Source organism: Anabrus simplex, chromosome 2 (genome assembly GCF_040414725.1).
Source record: "Anabrus simplex isolate iqAnaSimp1 chromosome 2, ASM4041472v1, whole genome shotgun sequence".
Classification (NCBI taxonomy): Eukaryota; Metazoa; Arthropoda; class Insecta; order Orthoptera; family Tettigoniidae; genus Anabrus; species Anabrus simplex.
The window spans coordinates 164,512,126-164,530,805 of record NC_090266.1 but is presented as its reverse complement, the minus strand read 5'-3'; the positions used below and the strand labels follow the sequence as shown (position 1 = coordinate 164,530,805).

Here is an 18,680-nt window from a genome sequence, read left to right as displayed (position 1 = left end):
ACGACACACGGACGCACCGCTATTCACTTTGTTTTGAGGGGTCACCTGACAGTTTAATGCATGGCTATGCCTACAGATGGAGTATTTCTTCGATTTAACATACCCTGAGTAGCTAAGGTCTCAAGGTATGCTGTACGATCATTGGAACCCCATCTATCAAATTAACATTCACATACCAGACGTTACAAGATATGTTCCCCTAATTTTTTGAACTGTGTATATCATATCATATCATATCATATCATATCATATCATATCATATCATATCATATCATATCATATCATATCATATCATATCATATCATATCATATCATATCATATCATATCATATCATATCATATCATATCATATCATATCATATCATATCATATCACCTTGATAAACTGCTTACGTTATTATCTTATCTCGTTTGTATTTTACGGATGTCTGATTACTCTGATTTCTCGGATATATCTCCTAATGACGAAGTTGATGAATGTCGTCGAGCTCCCCGTGTGTTCTTTGAAAGAGGAAATCCAATGAGACAACTGACTGATAAGAAGGTTAAACTGAGGTATCGCTTGGGAAAAGATACCGTGGAACAGCTAGAATTCAGGATGCGTGATATTCTAGTTAAACCTACCAAGAGAATCAAACCTTTTTCTCCAATGCACACGTTGTTACTAACTTTGAGATTCTTTGCACGGCAAGTTTTCAGTTAGTCGATGGTGATTTACTGCATGTAGACGCAGCGAAAGTCTGCAGAGCCACGATGACGTGTATCTAACCTTAATGCTGCACTGAAACACGAGTTTATCAAAATGCCTTCCGAAGAAATTGACGTGATAAAAATCATGCGTGGGTTTTTCGACGTACGACACTTCCCCGGTGTTCTAGGCGCTACAGATTGTACCCACATACACATAATACATCCTGGGGGCGATAAAACAGAAGTTTAAAGGAATCGTCATGAGTGGTTTTCGTTAAATGTTCAAGTTATTTGTGATGCTAGGCTCAGGTCCCTAAATATCATAGCAAGATGTCCAGGATCTGCTGACGATAGCAATATCTTCATTAATTCACGAGTTCGAAACAGGTGTCATTCCGGAAGGCAGACAATAGCCATCAATCAATCCATCAATCAATAACTAGTGATCTGCACTTAGGACAGTCGCCCAGGTGGCAGATTCCCTATTCTCCCAAGCTAGAGTATCTGTTGAGTTAGTTATTAAAAATATCTTATTATTAACATTACTTAAAGCAACTTTGTTTATTGACCACGTTTAAAGCTGATGATTTATGCTCTTAAACACATGCATTTTCTTCTTTAATACTGGTGAACTATTGGTGATACAGTTCTTATAATCATCTAGTTATAGATGGTTTTGAACAACATTCTTCCTAATAGCTTACAGTTTCTTAATTACTTTATCATCTTCAGGTATAATGCTATAATATTTAGTGACAACAGAACTGTTACCAAACTTTCCTCTGAATTCATCTTACATTTTACCAAGGACTTTCTTGTTAACACATGGTAGTTTAAAAACATTATCTTCTGGGTAGTCACTTGTAAAAAACCTATCTAAATCTAGTTTTATATCATCATAAAAGTCATCCGTTTTAATCTGGAAAAATATGATTCGGTGTCGGTGTAGAGTAACTTTACGTTACAGCGTATTTCAATTTCATATAATCATAATGGAGTTCATGCATTAGAGATTTAGCAAGTTCGAGTACAACGAACCCAACGTAGTTAGGTTTTTCATACTTGACTTTAACGCGAAACATTTGCGTAATTACTAAATTTCCATGTACAATTGTACTGCTATGGAAATTAAGCTTACTTAATAAATTGTTAGCACCATAACTTTTATTTTTTATTTGTTTATTATTGTATTTATTCTTTTTCTCCAGACCTGCAGTATACAAATACCAAATTGATCTGATAAATGAAAAAAATAACAATGTCCAGCCTGTAGCCAGATTTAAACTACAATGATATGAACAACAGATATTGATAAATGGCCATGCACAACTCCTTACCGGAGATCCGATGACCTTGGTACTGCGGCATTAACGGCACACATATTTACAAACAGGCACATTTAAAATGGTAAATTATAATGGCAAGGTTAAATACAATAAAACAAACTAAAATGAAATGAAATGCACCACTGAAAGGTGCAAAATTAAATTAAAATGATCGACAGATGCTGATAACCGGTTGACTTGACAATTTGCGCACCCGCTAAGGTTACGCAACATTAACCATATCCCAGATTTACCTGCCTGAGTAAGCTAGTCTGGAAGACAATTCCACTCTTAGCAAACCCAGGCAAGATCACGTTTACTGCTGAGTGCGCTGGCTTTTATGTTTACACAGGACAGTCATCTACCATTTAAATTTCTTAATGACATTGTTCCACTTAGACCCGGTTTCACAGTTTGAGTTTAAGCCGAAGCTTTAGTAAGCCACGCACGCCGCTTAAGCAAGGCTTACTCTTTGGCTTAAACACTACGAGTTTCACAGTAGGGGGACCATGTGCAGCTTTACTAAGCTGAACATCTCCGAAGTTGGTAATGCCTGCGCATGCGCAGTGATTCAATTCTCATCTTTGTTTACATCCATAGCCTGTGACTGATTGACTTGTAGGTTATACATCGTTTCTAGAGGGCAAACGGTTGGAAATAGGTATATACCATCGCGGACTTTTTTGTAGAGGTTTCTATGCTCTACAATTCGTACACTTACACTTGGGGTCTATCGTTGATGGTTCACGCAGCGTAAGCCAAGAAAGCAAGTGACCGACCGACATTTTTGTCTCTTGAGCCTCGAAATATATTCAGAAATATAAGTTATTTATTAATGTTATTGGTTTTACGTCCCACTAACTATGAATTTGAGCACCTTCACCACAGGAGTGAGACAGGATCGAACCTGCCAAGTTGGGCTATAAGAGGGCCAGCGCTCTACCATCTGATCTGAATCCATAGCTTAAACCTCAGTTTCATACAGCTTAAGCCAGTCACAGATAAGCTCGGCTTACCACTTGCACTCCCCACTGTGAAACTCGTCCAGAGCTTAAGCTCCCGCTTAAGCCCGATCCAAGGCTTAAGCGTATACTGTGAAACCGGGCCTTAATCTGGTACGATGTACTATCACTGTTGCCACACAAGCATTGCATTGTTTAGAGTTCCATACTGCAATGAATAACAACTCTAGGTAATTCCAATCTGTTCTAATAAATACAATACGAACATCAAATACCAACTATCTATGCACCAATTAACCACTTTTCTTAGCCGTATGCCACCATAAACTCTCCTAGCTCCCCCTCGTCTCTTATTCATCAACTTACTATACATACCAAACACATATCACACACAAATATCATCTAACATGTCATTACGCTAATTATTCACTCCTCAACCTTCAGTTGCTTTCATGCTTTCAACATCAATACACCAAATACTCACTTATTTCAATCTTATACCATCACATTCACCATTTCATTACTCATACCAAACATATTTCGCCAACGAATAAGATACGATTTTCATACTTCACTCCTAAATCCAATAAACAACTCGCTATTTACTTTTCCAGATCTCCTTCGCACTTCCAGACTCCCTAATCTCCTACCTCACCTTTCATCCCTTATTCATATGTCATACTAAACACAAATTCACATACAATTAACATCAACTATTATTACACCAATTAACCACTATTTCCAGCCTTGTACTACCCTAAACAAACCTCGAAACAAATAACACTATAAAAAAACTCACTAATTACTTATCCAAATTACTCACCAAATACTCACTTCTCTCAACCTTATACCGCCACATTCATCAGTTCACTATTCCTACCAAACACACTCGTCAGTTCACTATTCATACCAAACACGATTCACATACGAATAGCATAAAAATACCATACTTCAATCGTTCTCACATATGAGCCCCAATCACCTTTTACCCCTAGCGTATTACATCACAAACCAATTTAACCATTCTCAAACTCCGCCTTAAATCACAGTACATTAGCCTCTATAATTTTCTCCATCCACACCTACCTAATACCACACTTACTGCTCTAATACTATACGCTTATATCTGATACATCTGTTTTAATAATTACACTGCGAACATCAGATACCAACTATCAATACACCAATTAACCACTTTTCTTAGCCTTATACCACCATAAACTCTCCAAACTCATACCTCCCCCTCGTCTCTTATTCATCAGCTTACTAAGCATACCAATTAACCACTTTCTCCAGCCTTATACCACCATAAACAAGCCTCCAAACAAATAACATTATCAGATAACTCATTAATTACTTTCCCAGATTACACACCAAATACTCACTTCTCTCAACCTTATACTACCATATTCATACCAAACACAAAATCACATACAATTAACATCAACTATTATTTTACCAATTAAACCCCTTTTTCCATCCTTGTATCACCCTAAACAAACCTCGAAACAAATAACACTATCAAATAACTCGCTAATTACTTATCCAGATTACTCAACAGATGCTCACTTCTCTCAACCTTATACCACCACATTCAACGGTTCACTACTCATATCAAACACAATTCACAAACAAATAGCATTATACCAATTAACCATTTTTTCCAGCCTTAAACCGCAATAAACAAGCCTCCAAACAAATAACAATATCAGGTAACCCATTAATTACTTTCCCAAATTACACACTAATTACTCCCTTCTCTCTACCTTATACTACCATATTCATCAATTCACTATTCATACCAAACTCAGCTCATATGCAAACGGCATAAAATTACCATACTTCACTCCTAAATCCAATAAACAACTCACTAAGTATTTTTCCAAATTTCCTTAGCACTTTCAAACTTCTAACCTGATACTTCCTATTCGCCTCTTATTCGTACATCGTACCAAGCACCGATTCACATACTCTTAACGTAACCATCGCCCATTTCACAAGGAAACCATTCTCATCCCTTTTGTTGTCACCCTACCTTCTGTAACAATTTTCTTACTTCTTGCTAGCTTCATTAGGGTTTTTACTTCTTGTAACAGCACCCTTCTCATTTCCACCTAATCTCCACATGTCACTTAAGGTTTTATACCTTCCTTCGTCTATTCTTCCTTCGCCCCTTAAACCTCTGCTCAACCCTCGCTCCAATCTCTTCCAATTTGCCACCGAACATTCCCTTTCTCTCTGGGCCGCCATTTCTTCACTGTTTCCACTCTGCTGACTTTCTTTGCCTCTAGCTGTGACTGTGTCTGTGTCCCTAGGCCTACCTACTCTCGTCTCAATATCCACTGCTCCTTCCTTATCATTGTTTATAATTGCACTTTCACTTGGCACCTTTCCCTGTCTCTCTTCGCACATCACACTGATACTTTCAGCATTTATATTTCTACCATCCCCATCTTCTCCAATATCACTATCTTTCACTTGCCTATCTTCCCCACTAATCTCTACATTTCTCTTTGTTTCTCCGTCTTGTTTCATCCTCATTTCTAGGTGCATCAATCTATTCACAGACCAGGTTCTAATCCAGCTGCTGCTTGACACCACTAGTTCCTGTCCTCTGATGAATGCTCGCAGCCCATGATGTCTAGCTGGTATCATATGTTTTCTAAGAATTTTTTCGTTCCTAATCGCTTCAGTTCCCATGTCCCTCTTGATCCATATATTTCCCTCTGTATGTTACCCGCATTGCCGACCACAATATCAGCCATCAACGTAGAAAATAGTTGTACTATGATAGGCCTGTTGCCTATAATTCCTCCCACTCTCTGCAAATCGTCTATGTCCGCTTCACTAAAATTGATTTTCATTTTCCCCTGAATTAGATCCACTACTTTATAAGTTGTAAGCACTTTGTCCTCCCTCTTCTCCTCAGGCACGCCATATATAAATAGGCATTTCTTTCTTCGATTTAGAGTGTTGGCTTCCACTTCTGCTTTCAGTTTCAGCGTCTCCTCTTCTAATCGTCCTATTTTCTCTCTTAATGCTGCAACTTCTTCGGCATTTTTCCTTACTTGCGATGCTGTGTCTTCTGCCCTTTCTCAGAACCATCCCTTCACTTTTTCAAACTACCTCGTTTGCTCTTGATTCATATTTTTGAGTTGCTCAAAGGGGCAGACTTCTACAACCACCTTCTTTTACAACTCTTCTGATTGCTTCCATGTTTTCCCAGCTCATATTTCCATTGGAAGTCGGGCCTGGGTTCAGTTCTACACCCCCCCCCCAATCCATAGCATTATCATAATCACCGCCGGTGATAGCATTAATTCTCCTTTCGTTTCCATTTCTCTTTTACACTCTCTTGTCTTCACTTCTTCTTTCTTCCTATGATCGCCCTGTATTGCTCCACACCAATCATTGTCAGTCAGCTCCTCACTACCTTCTTGCACTCAGCACCTACACTCCCTTCTCCCACTCCAGCGACCCTCCGCTCAATACGTCTTCACTCGCCAGTGGCTTAGGCTGAACTGGCCATAACTTTTACCAACGTTGTCCCACTTCGTAATCAGTTTCACATCAACGCGTTTTACAACATTCCCCATAGTTTACAATAATATTTTTCAAACTCGTTAGCTGCCTTTGTCCTTAATTTAGTATTGAGATCGATGTAGGGTCTTAGCCACGGTGACTGATGAAATTCTAGTACTCTACTTCAAACCATGCTTCAGACACTGTTTCCGGTTGCGTTAATGAATTACATACGTGCATTTACCATTTAAGTTCGTGATTAACATGTTGGTTTTGATGTGATGTATGGAGATTTCATACTTTCAAGACAGAACGGTAAATCATTATGAAGTCTTCGCAACTCTTTACGCTTTGGAGGTCTACTTCTAAGATGTACCCTTTATTTGCTTCATCACTTAGGGTATGCAGTTGTAAATTTTCAATCTCACACTGCAAGAGCCAGCAGAAACCACTGAGTGGTAGATACTGACTCATTGTCCAACCATACAGGTTGTTAACGTAAAGATATACCATATATTTTGAGTCTGATCTAGGATCATAGTCGGGCATATATTTATTATTAACTTTACAATATCGTCCGCAACGCTGGCCTAATCCAACCCGAATAGATGTTTTTATTAAATGAGCCATGTCTATATCTGTTAGCGATTCTAGATTCACCATAGTATATTTTAAGATATCATCCCAACTTAACTCAGGCGCTGTATAATACTGACACACATCGAGGTCATATGTTTTCTTACAAACACAGCGAAAATTTTCAAAAACATCTGTTAACAGAAGTACATTCGTCTTCAAACATTCGGAATATTCACGTAGAGTTTGAATATGAAAGTCGTTCCAGGCACGTTGTGCACGTAAATAGTCCTCATCGCTAATGTGGGTAGAAATTTGGTGATGTGTAGAAGGCTTGTTCATTTGGTAAAGAACAGTCTTCAAGACGTTCTATAAAATCGATATATTCGTAAGGTAATTAATTCTCCCTTACTTCGAATTAAATTAAACTGACCCTCATCTGGAAAGAAGCTTTGAATTTCGATCAATTGCGCAGAATGTAAATTACTAGAAATCTCGTCAAGACTGCTATGCGTAAAGCGAAAGGAATCGATAAGTCGTAATTTTACGTCGTACCCATGATCGGTTTCAACACACTTTGTGAAGGATATGTAACGCTTTTTCAGTATTGTCGTTACCTACTGACTCCAGTACTTCATGCCAAAACAGCTGCAGAGCGAGCTTATAATTCGAGCCCATAAAGAAATCAGGTCAGCAATAGAGAGAACATTTGGGGTTGTAAAAAGACGGTTCCTTTCTCTCAGTATGCGGCTACGAGGGAAGTTACCTCTTGTTCTGGTAATCATAGTTGCAGCATTCGTCTTGCACAATATCGCTGTAAATGCAATAGATGAGGTCCATGAAAGAGGTGAGGCTGTGTTCGCTGCAAGAAAAGCATTTGAAAAAATTCCAGTACCTGCTGCAAATGACGTTCATGGAAGAGACAGCGCTACTATAAGGACAGCAATTATTATTAATGATGTATTTAGGTAAGAATATTTGCAAAAAGTATACAGCTGGCTATTACGAAAAGCGGTTCAAACTAACCTAATATAGCTATTCTAACCTGCTTCTACAGTTTTTCTGCTACAAAAAAGAAAGGAATATTTAAATACAGTAACCAAAAACATAATGTATTTTACAACTACATGCGTCTAATAATGCTATGAAATTAAACCTAGTTTTCGTTATTGCCCAGGCCTAACTTACTCCTTTTCTCTAAAATTTAATATTTTATTTCATTATCAAGTTTTAAGATCACCATTTTCATTTTGAGCTCAGCTTCCAAGCATTCTAATCGTCTTTTTTAGAACGATCTTTTCGCTTCAAGTACACTATACTTTTAGGCGACCGTGAATTCGTGAGTACAACAGCTGTTTTCGAGGTCGAAGGAAGAGCAGTGTGCAGATCAGCTGATTTGGAAGCAGGAACCTGAAATTGAATAAATAAAGAAGTGTAGGCTATTGCTTGCAGACGACTTACATAATACAGGATCAGTGTATTATTTCTCTACTTACTTGTTCAATACAAATATTTTCTACAACCTCATTCTGGACGGGTATATCTTCCAACACTGTAAATTGTTCCTCGTCCTGCGCACCAATAGCACGTGACTCATCAGAAGTGGAGACGCAAATAGTCATTGACGCTTTGCAGCACTGCAACAAAGCAGCATAATACTATATTATACACACCTCATCAACAGGAACTTCAGTAGAAGTGTTACAGCAAAATTATTTCCTTTTAAAAGGCAGGCGATAAGGTAATGATTTAGGTCTTTAAGGTAGCATCTTACACATGAAAATCCTGCTCACCTGACATATCCTCAGGATGGAAATTGGCGTCATCGTCGAATGGATTGGCCAGTGGAAGAAACTGAGCCTGCAGGGCAGCAATCATTTTTTCTCCCGTCTCATCCACGGTTGTTTTCTTTGAATCCCCACCTCCTGTCTTGTGCAGTTGAATCTATAAAAAGAAGTAATATGGTAATACAGCATTTGTGTTGTTTTTAGCGTCAAAGTAACATTTCAGAAAATTGTATAACGTAACTGCCATGGGCAAAAGATTTCTTCGTTCCCTTCCTTACGTTCTCGTAGCACAACTTTAATGTTTGCCACGGTCGATGAGGCCGATTAATTGGGTGGTACAGCTGCCCCTATTTTTGCGAACATATGCAACCTGCTAGCAATTAAATGTCTCTTAGTCCTAACTGGCGCAACATCTTATAGCAATTTTATGTGCAGTTAGCCCGATATAGGCTTCCCCGCACAATCCAAAAAAGGTACAGGAGGCAGTTAATGAGGCCCATGTCAAAAACACTGTACCATTTCATTTCGAGCGGAGTCCAGTACTCCAGTCATTTTTACCAAATGTTACTGTACTATACAAACTATAGCCTCTCTTTTAGCTGTCGGTAGAGAATTGCACACCTGATTGGTTCCAGAGGCCATTTTCTTTTGTTAGAAAAGGGTGGTCATGGTATCAAAGAAAACGTGATAGGTCAGGACCAATTACCGACATATCAATTCACCGCCATTTTGTATAGTCTTATCACATCGAAATGGATAGAAACGTGTTTTTCCACAGTATTTTATCATATATCGCACGCAAATGCTGTACAGTAAATGTGATAGCATACGCCATGTAATTACTACCGTTACAGCGTCCAATAAAGTTATAACATAGGACCATGAGGCTGTAACACATCAGTAACTTTACGAGGCGAGAACTTTCGCTCTCCTCCTGAATACAGAGTTATAAGAGCTAGACGTTCATGCAGGAAGTAGCTGCACGGAATTAGGCATGTTAGATGCCCCTGGGCAAGCTACGTAGAGTAATGGGTTCGAATCCTTTCTTTGAGTCATGCCTTTCCTTAATTTCAATTTCGCAAGCTTCTAGGCACCCTTTATAAAGACTTGATTTTTCTGAAATCTCAGGTATTCTTCTAAGGAAGTTATAATAAACAGACAAAATAATTATCACAACGTAAACACCGACTATGGACAAATTCATTGGAATACCACATGAAACATTATGCTGATCTCATTTAAACAAGTAATATATTCATAACTTACTCTACGCGTAGGGAATGGTTGCAGCTATCTGTGCATAAGAGAAACATGATTCTTTAGCATACTGTGGTGTTTGCAGCAAGGTAAACCTGTCTGCACTTTCGAGTTCAGAACTTGGTACATGAGAGATCAGTTTCGAACCGTTAGCGTAGATGATTTCATTAGTATAGAGATACGAGACCTACTCCTCGTCGCGTGGAGTGGCTACATAGTACTAAACGCTGTCAACATATGCTTTTTCGACGAATCCAGAGTTCGAATCTAGCTACGAGCTTTTCATATTTATTTTTATACTCCTAAAGCATTCGTAATGAAGTTTTAACTAATTAAGATTTAAAGTCACTTTTCACCTTTACAAAGAAAGCATACATTAGAAAGGAATAATAACATCCGACTTTCATATGGCAAACGGCTACAACGAATGAAACGCACCGCATTTATTGTCAGCATTATGACACACCTAGCGTGATTAGTTGCCACCCTCGGAGGCCCGGATTCGATTCCCGGCTCTGTCACGAAATTTGAAAAATGGTACGAGGGCTGGAACGGGGTCCACTCAGCCTCAGGAGGTCAACTGAGTAGAGGGGGTTCGATTCCCACCTCAGTCATCCTCGAAGTGGTTTTCCGTGGTTTCCCACTTCTCCTCCAGGCAAATGTTGGGATGGTACCTAACTTAAGGCCACGGCCGCTTCCTTCCCTCTTCCTTGTCTATCCCTTCCAACCTTCCCATCGCCCCGCAAGGCCCCTGTTCAGCATAGCAGGTGAGGCCGCCTCGGTGAGGTACTGGTCATCCTCCCCATTTGTATCCCCGACCCAGAGTCTGAAGTTCCGGGACACTGCCCTTGAGGCGATAGAGGTGGGATCCCTCGCTAAGTCCGAGGGAAAAACCAACCCTGGAGGGTAAGCAGATTAAGAAAGAATTTAAGTCATATTTTTTCTTTCTTTCAATTGGCACACAGAATACGAAGGAAAAGAGATTCACGCTGCTCAACGCGACTCGCGATACTCAGCTGTTTCTACGCTGTTTCCGAGCGCTCGCATATTAACTGGGATCAAATTGAACTTCGATTAGTTGATCTTAGATCAGTGTTACACAACACGACACCGGTCTGTTCTCAAATCATTTTCTGAACTTAGATCAAAACTGATCTCCAGTCAATGACGTTTATACAATTGGCCCTAAGTGATACGTTCCGAGCTATCAGTGGAGAGATGGCGTGGAATGACATTTGCACACGAATAAACAGGTGTACAGAGGATTGGCTACAAATACGTACCCAGTTATAATATCTATAATGTCTCTCTGGATAGAGAGTAAAGCAAGCCCGTTAAGCCTACTTTCAGATGTGCTGTTCCTGAAGTAAGTCTTCAGTCTCCTTAGGCTAGAGAAAGTTCTTTCTACGGTTGCGACAGAAACAGGAAGAACTGCGAGTAATTTGAGAAGGGTATAAATGTTGGGGAAGAAAGTCTTGTCACATTTTTCTAGAGAACTTACAGCCGTTTTTGGAAAATTTGAAGGATTTTCCTGACTCCACTTTTCTTTTCACAACATAAACTCACTTTGAACAATCTCTTTATGTGACAGATATTCTTCGTAGAAACTAAAAGCAGCCTCCAGTGAACCGAAACCTGTTATGATGCACAGTTGTGGAAGGTTGTTTTGTAAGGTTGCAACTGTTTCCTTGTGAGATTCAAAGCGTTGTTTTAGTGAGTTACAAAAATCATCCTGGTATGGCACATAAACAGCTACTCGATAGTATTCTTCTTCTGTGGTGTAAGGGACGTTTCTAAGTGCTGTTTGAAGGCGGCAAATTCTTGGAATCTCTTCTATAATGTCAAGTTTGGCAGCGAATGACTTTACTTGATTATACAAATCTTTAAATGAGTCATCAGCAGTTGCCCTCTCCTTCGATAGAAGGTGTAAGACACTCGTGACGTTAGTCAAGGCCTGTGGGAGATCTATGTTTTTGTTTTGAAACTGCTCAGATAAGTTGTGGGTGGTTGATAGCATCCAACTCAAAACAAAAAGGTTAACAAAAATGCAAATTGACTAATAGCACTCCTTAGAGTGTGAGCCTTAGATGCTGAATCACTTAATTCCTCTTCTATATTGCAAAGATAAGGTAAGGGTTATTCTGCCCGAAGGCAGGTCCGAACCTCCGCAGAGGTGTTCCTGAGCCGTAGTTTACGTGCGGTAGGGTGGCCAGTTCCTTTCCGCTCCTCCATTCCCTTACCCCCCACCAACAGCGCGTGGCAACCCATCCAACTCCTGACCACGCCCAATGTTGCTTAAGTTCGGAGATCTCACAGGATCCTGTGTTTCAACACGGCTGCGGCGCTGGCTCTATATTGCAAAGGAAGAGAAAAATAGGCTCCAAAATGTCTTTAAATAAAATAACTGAGTCGTGCCTTTCTACCCATCGGGCTTCGCACAGTAAAATAAGTTTCTTTTTCTTTTGTTCTGGACAACATTCAGAAATCATTGATTTCAATATTTCGGTTCTTTTGGCTGACATATGAAAGAATCCACAGACTTCTTTTATGACACCCATACAGTTTCTTATAGAAGGTATTTTGCTCGCATCTGACAAACATAAATTTAGAGTGTGTGAAGAACAATGTGTATACAGGGCCAACAGTAGCTTTCTTCTGATGGAAGCTTGAACTCCTCTGAATTGCCCGCTCATCGTGGCAGCACCATCGTACCCTTGGCCTCTCATTTTGTTTAGGTCAAGCCCTAATATTGACAAGGTCTCCAATATTGCGTTGGCCAAACCTGCTCCAGTGACGTCATAAACGGCGACGAATGTCAGAAAATCTTCTCTGATTTTCAAAGTTTGGTCCTATACGTAACATACACAGAGAGTAAACTGTTCGATTTGACTGATGCCAGTGGTTTAATCTGCTAAAACAGAATAAAAACAGACTTTCTGACATTTTCTACAATTTTTGATTGCATTAGGTGACCGAATGTGTTAATAAGTTCGTTTTGAATGGAAGAACTTGTGTGCATCGTCTTCCCACCACTGGTCGTTAATTGGTCTTTAAGAATATTATCTCCACTGTTGGCTCGGTATCTCAACAACGATCGAAAATTTCCATCATTTTGGTCCGGTTCTTCAAGGCATATTCGTCCAGAGTCACGATGACCCCTTAGAGCTATTTGCTGCCTCCCGCAAAGTCGTACTGTTTGTATTATAGTGATTAGCCATTTTCTGTTATTCTCAATATCCAGTCTTCTTTGGGCATTTACTTGATTGATAACACTTTCAGACTTTTTCTTAACTATACCTTGTGTATTTTCAGCGATCAAAATATATTTCTTGTGATAGGATAAGTTTTCATGTTTGCTAAATATTTCCCTGGCTTTTTTAAGATTGGTAAAAGCCTGAGTGACCAACGCCCCTGCTACTTGGTGATTTCCTTTCCCTAAAGTTTCGTTATGGGAAAATAACACGCAGTACTTGCATAAACATCCAGATTTTTCCTCTGAATAAGCTAACCACGTAAATTCTTCTAGCCACTTCATTTGAAAAGATCTAGTATGATTTGAACTAGTAGTGGAGGGAAATTTGTATCCAGGCTGAGGTTTCCAAACATTTTCTAACATAATTTTTTTTCGTTTGTGAAAGACTGAACGGAATTGTTTTGCCAATAGTTTCCAAGATCATAGATATTTTTCCTTACTTGGTTAGGCCTACTATCCTCCATAACCAGAACTACATTAATTGAGCTCGGAGTAGCGACATCACAAGAAGCAGTTCTATCAACGCAGCCAACTTCAGCATTGTCACCGCTGCGCCCATTTGCACTTTGTCCATTCGTAACACTACCGAATTCAGGACTATTGACACTTATTGACACTTGTTCTTTTGGCGAAAAAGTTTTGAAAATGGAAGCTTGCCACTTCATTACGATTGTGGTTCACTTACGGTCAACTTCAGTATACTGATAACACTTAAAACAGCACCATACTTCAGTACAACAGATGTCGAACAATATCTTCCGTCTCCAGTTAGTCTTCCGACAGAATACGACAATGCGGACGAGCCTTGGCACACACTGCACCTCTGAAACATCTGACACATTAGTGGAGGATCACATTTCTACAGACTTTATCTGTTACAGAGTCACCCTATAACTCATGAATAGGTGTATAACATTCATCCTCAGAGAATGGTGCCGCCAACTCCTTCAACGTTGTTAACTGGACAACATATCGAAATATGCTGGAAATCTCTGGTAAAATTGAATATGGACACTCCTGTAAACAGTTTACAAGGTCCGTCATTCACTAGAACTAGTTTAATGATCTTTTCTCCATTCCAATCAGGCATTTCTCCGGTCGGTGGTCGGCGGAGTGCACTTTTCAGTTCTCACAAGCATTGAATTCTATATTAGCATCCCCACTCTCAGATCGATAGGAAGGTCATCCAACTGCGTCGTCTGTCATTCACACCGAATAACGACATTCCAGTAGAAATGTCGACTGAGATTGCCACTTGTCAAAATGCCAGATCCTCGAAATTATACTGTGTTGGACGTGCAGGATTCAGAAACCGTCATCTGACTTAAGCGTGCCTCCAGTCGCCCGATTACTATCCTTTTTAATATTATCGACAGGGTTCCTTAACTGCAGCAGGTGAATTCATTCCTCCGTGACATCAGCAAAGTTCACACTAAACGGGATATGCTATTGTGACTATGATACAGTAAATGACTGTATTTTTTTTTTTTTTTTTGCTAGGGGCTTTACGTCGCACCGACACAGATAGGTCTTATGGCGACGATGGAATAGTAAAGGCCTAGGAGTTGGAAGGAAGCGGCCGTGGCCTTAATTAAGGTACAGCCCCAGCATTTGCCTGGTGTGAAAATGGGAAACCACGGAAAACCATATTCAGGGCTGCCGATAGTGGGATTCGAACCTACTATCTCCCGGATGCAAGCTCACAGCCGCGCGCCTCTACGCGCACGGCCAACTCGCCCGGTAATGACTGTAGTCGTTGTACAGAGTTATATTTTGACTTAAGGAGACACCATTTTTACAGACAGATTGGGAAGATTACATGATACAGTTTCAATGAAGGTACAAGTGGTGTACCAGGTGTATGCATGAGTATTTTCCGGTTTCACTAAGAGATGGCGCCAGCGAACAGTACGCAGCATATGAATTTGACACATACGTTAGTTTGTTCGTCTGACGTTAACCAACCAACACACAGAAGTTGAGTCCGCCAAACACTAACGTCTGTGTTGTATCGTTCAGTGATCATGTCGACGTTTGTTCCCGAAAAAAAGAACATTTGCGGCACGCGTTGCTCTTCTTATTTAATCAAAAGAAAAAGGCTGAGGAAAGTCACCCTTTGCTGGTAGAAACACGCTCCATCGATTAGAAAATGTAAGGCATGGTTTCGACAATTTAAACGTACTGATTACCGGGCGAGTTGGCCGTGCGCGTAGAGGCGCGCGGCTGTGAGCTTGCATCCGGGAGACAGTAGGTTCGAATCCCACTGTCGGCAGCCCTGAAGATGGTTTTCCGTGGTTTCCCATTTTCACACCAGGCAAATGCTGGGGCTGTACCTTAATTAAGGACACGGCCGCTTCCTTCCAACTCCTAGGCCTTTCCTATCCCATCGTCGCTATAAGACCTATCTCTGTCGGTGCGACGTAAAGCCCCTAGCAAAAAAAAAAAACGTAGTGATTTCAGTGTGAAAGACAGTCCGTGCTCTGTTAGACCACAAACGTACGAAGACGAGTAATTGCAGGCGAAGCACGGCGAAACCGTTAATGCACAACGCTATCGCCAACAAATGATTAACTTAAATCTCGCATTGATCGAAAGACGACAGGAATGGGTCAGAAGACATGGCAAAGTGATTTTCTTACACGATAATGCGCCGTCCCACACAGCAAAACTAGTAAAAAACACCTTGAAATCGGTTGAATGGGATATCCTTCCGCACCCACCGTACTGCCCCGACCTGGCGCCATCTGACAAACACCTCTTCCCATCAATGGGGCACGCGCTCGCAGAGCAGCAGTTCAGCAATTTCTAGGAAGTTTGAAAATGGCTCGACGAATGGTTTGCCGCAAGAGACAAGCTGTTTTTCTGCCAAGGTAATCATAACTTATCTGATAGATGGGCGAAGTGTGTAGAAGCCGATGGCCAATATTTTTGGATAAAGAAAGAAAATGTAATTTCCGTTGAAAGTTACGTGTTTTCTTTACCACAAAAAACCGGCAAAACTTATGCATACACCTGGTAATCCATTACCACGCTTAACCGTTACTCATGAAAGTATAATTTTTGCACAAAAGGAGAATCTTGGTTCTTCGAGAATGTCGCTGACGATTCTAAAGCCACATTACTCATTGTTCCACGCTTAAATTTCTTACCTTGCATTTATTGATGCACGCGAAATACATCAAATTGGGAATATTGTCATTTAGGGTCATAACGAATTGTGATTATTAGTGATAATAGATGTGTTTACGCTATACCTACACCTCTGTTAGCCATGGTTATGATATGCTGTCTTGGTCATTTTATGTTTTTTCCTATGTTTCAGCTTGAGGAGCGTCCAGATGTCGGCTACCATGTGGAAGGTCCCATCAACGCCATCTACACCGAGATTTTGCTGAGTCGGTTGTGCAGTAACGCCACGTGACCCTCCTAAAAATATTAGCAGTTTGTACAGTTGATGAGAACAAATAATCCAGTGTTCGTGAGGGAAGGTCGATCGACATGGATTTGATACACTAAAGTGTGTAACTAGAAACTACCTTAGTGTTCTTTTTATGTTATACCAACGGGATTAAAATCAACTATGTGGAATTTTAAGCCATTGAGTACTGTTTGTAGATGTGATGGTAATCGTGTGCTTTGGGTTATTCAGTGCGCCAATGTTCCTTCCAACCCCTTGCTCAAATGGCACTGAAAATTCTTTCGAAAAGTCTATCGTTAAACTGGTGATGCTGTGGGAAGGGGAAGAGTGTATATGACGGTGAATGTAATTTTAATTAGGCAGTCTGGTTGATAGAGTATGTTTGAATGGTCATTGTGTTATTTTAAAGAACTATTTCTTCCTAATGCAAAACGAGAAGAGCTCTTGAGGCATGTGATGGTAAACAGTTTTTGGTTTCAATGGAAATTTCTTCAGCAGCACTTAATCTCGCCATTAGTCACTCTTTTGTTCACAATTCATTTTGAATTGCATTTTCAGGGAAATGGTGAAGTCACAGCTTTGCCTCTCCCTATACCTGATTTCCTTTTGGAGCCATTGGTACATGTTGAAAGTATTTGTCTCAAAAAAAGCCTATCTAGTTTTTTCGAACGTTACTTGTTTTAGTTCGTGTGAGCATTTTCCTCACCTACCGACCTGTGTTGTTACTCTCTTCCTGCTTCAACATTTTATGTCGAATATGTATTTCATATTAATATTTGATGCATTTGAGTTTACAAAATGAGTCGGGTGAGAAGTTTCTTAAATTATCCCCAGTGGAACTAAACAATGATTGTTAGTTCGTGATTAGTTCAATTCTTTTACAATCGACAAATATTCATAGTAGTTTATAGGATTCATTCTCCCCACATGCTTTCTGTATCCTTAAGGATGAAGTCCAGTCAGTGAAAATCATGTTATTTCATTGCCAATAATTTATCCAGATAACAGCTTGACAGCTGCAACTTACAAATCGTACAAAACTCGCTGCGGCAAAATGCTCACGCGCCGACATTACCCATAGCGACCAGCAAGCTCATCAATTGATCTTGCGTAAGCTGAGTATAACTTGAAACAGCTCTCAGGTCCATATAAAAAAATCCCTATTGGGCGAGTTGGCCGTGCGATTAGGAACGCGCAGCTGTGAGCTAGCATTCGGTAGATAGTGGGTTCGAAATCCACTGTGGGCAGTCTTGAAGATGGTTTTCCGTGGTTTCGCATTCCCACACCAGGCAAATTGTGCCTTAATTAAGGCCAAGGCCGTTTCCTTCCCTCTCCTATGCCTTTCCTATACCATCGCCGCCATAAGACCTATCTGTGTCGGTGCAACGTAAAGCAAAATTGTTAAAAATAATCCATGACCTGGATGGGAATCTATTGTAGGGCCTCTGGTTCAGACGTAGACTCACTACTCGTAGACCGTGTAGTCGGCTGATTCTAAGCATGAGGAAATCAAACTTAATTGTATTTGAGAAGAGTGACGTTTTAGAGTGATCCTTCAGAGGAGTGACGCAGATTTCCCGTTTGACAAGAAGGTGACATAGAAGGAATGTATAAATACATTTTTTCTAATGCTATTTGTTCGGGGCGTCGACCTAGAAAGATCTTTTGCTCCTAATTGCACCATATGTTAGGAACCTGCGTGTATTTGGAAATTGCGGAAGTGTAGAGTGTTGGATGTGAGGAAAGGAACGTTAAGGACGACACAAACACCCAGTCCCCAGGCCAGGGATATTAATAATTACAATGAACACCCCTGACCCGGCCAGGAAAGGAACCCGGGGCCGCCGGGTGACAGGCGGGGCCGGACTGTGAAAATACCTTACCCTCAAGA

The 18,680-nt window shown here is 40.3% G+C and overlaps 2 protein-coding genes across 2 annotated transcripts in view; one reads left to right on the top strand and one right to left on the bottom strand.

Moving 5' to 3' along the window:
• Nucleotides 1-17,020, top strand: part of LOC136862721 (cadherin-like and PC-esterase domain-containing protein 1) — a 1,291,344-nt gene extending 1,274,324 nt beyond the window's left edge. Inside the window, exon 19 of the mRNA XM_067138943.2 lies at nt 16,694-17,020. Coding sequence (XP_066995044.2) covers nt 16,694-16,792 — 99 coding nt within the window. The 3' untranslated portion in view covers nt 16,793-17,020. The remainder of the gene's footprint in view (nt 1-16,693) is intronic.
• On the bottom strand, nt 8,210-9,014 carry LOC136862722 (uncharacterized). The gene is made up of 3 exons (XM_068226498.1): nt 8,868-9,014; nt 8,571-8,711; nt 8,210-8,484 (listed from the first exon to the last, which is right to left on the bottom strand). The coding sequence occupies exons 1-3, from the start codon at nt 8,898-8,900 to the stop codon at nt 8,347-8,349; spliced, it is 312 nt and encodes a 103-aa protein (XP_068082599.1). The 5' UTR covers nt 8,901-9,014; the 3' UTR covers nt 8,210-8,346.
• Nucleotides 17,021-18,680: the final 1,660 nt, after the last annotated feature.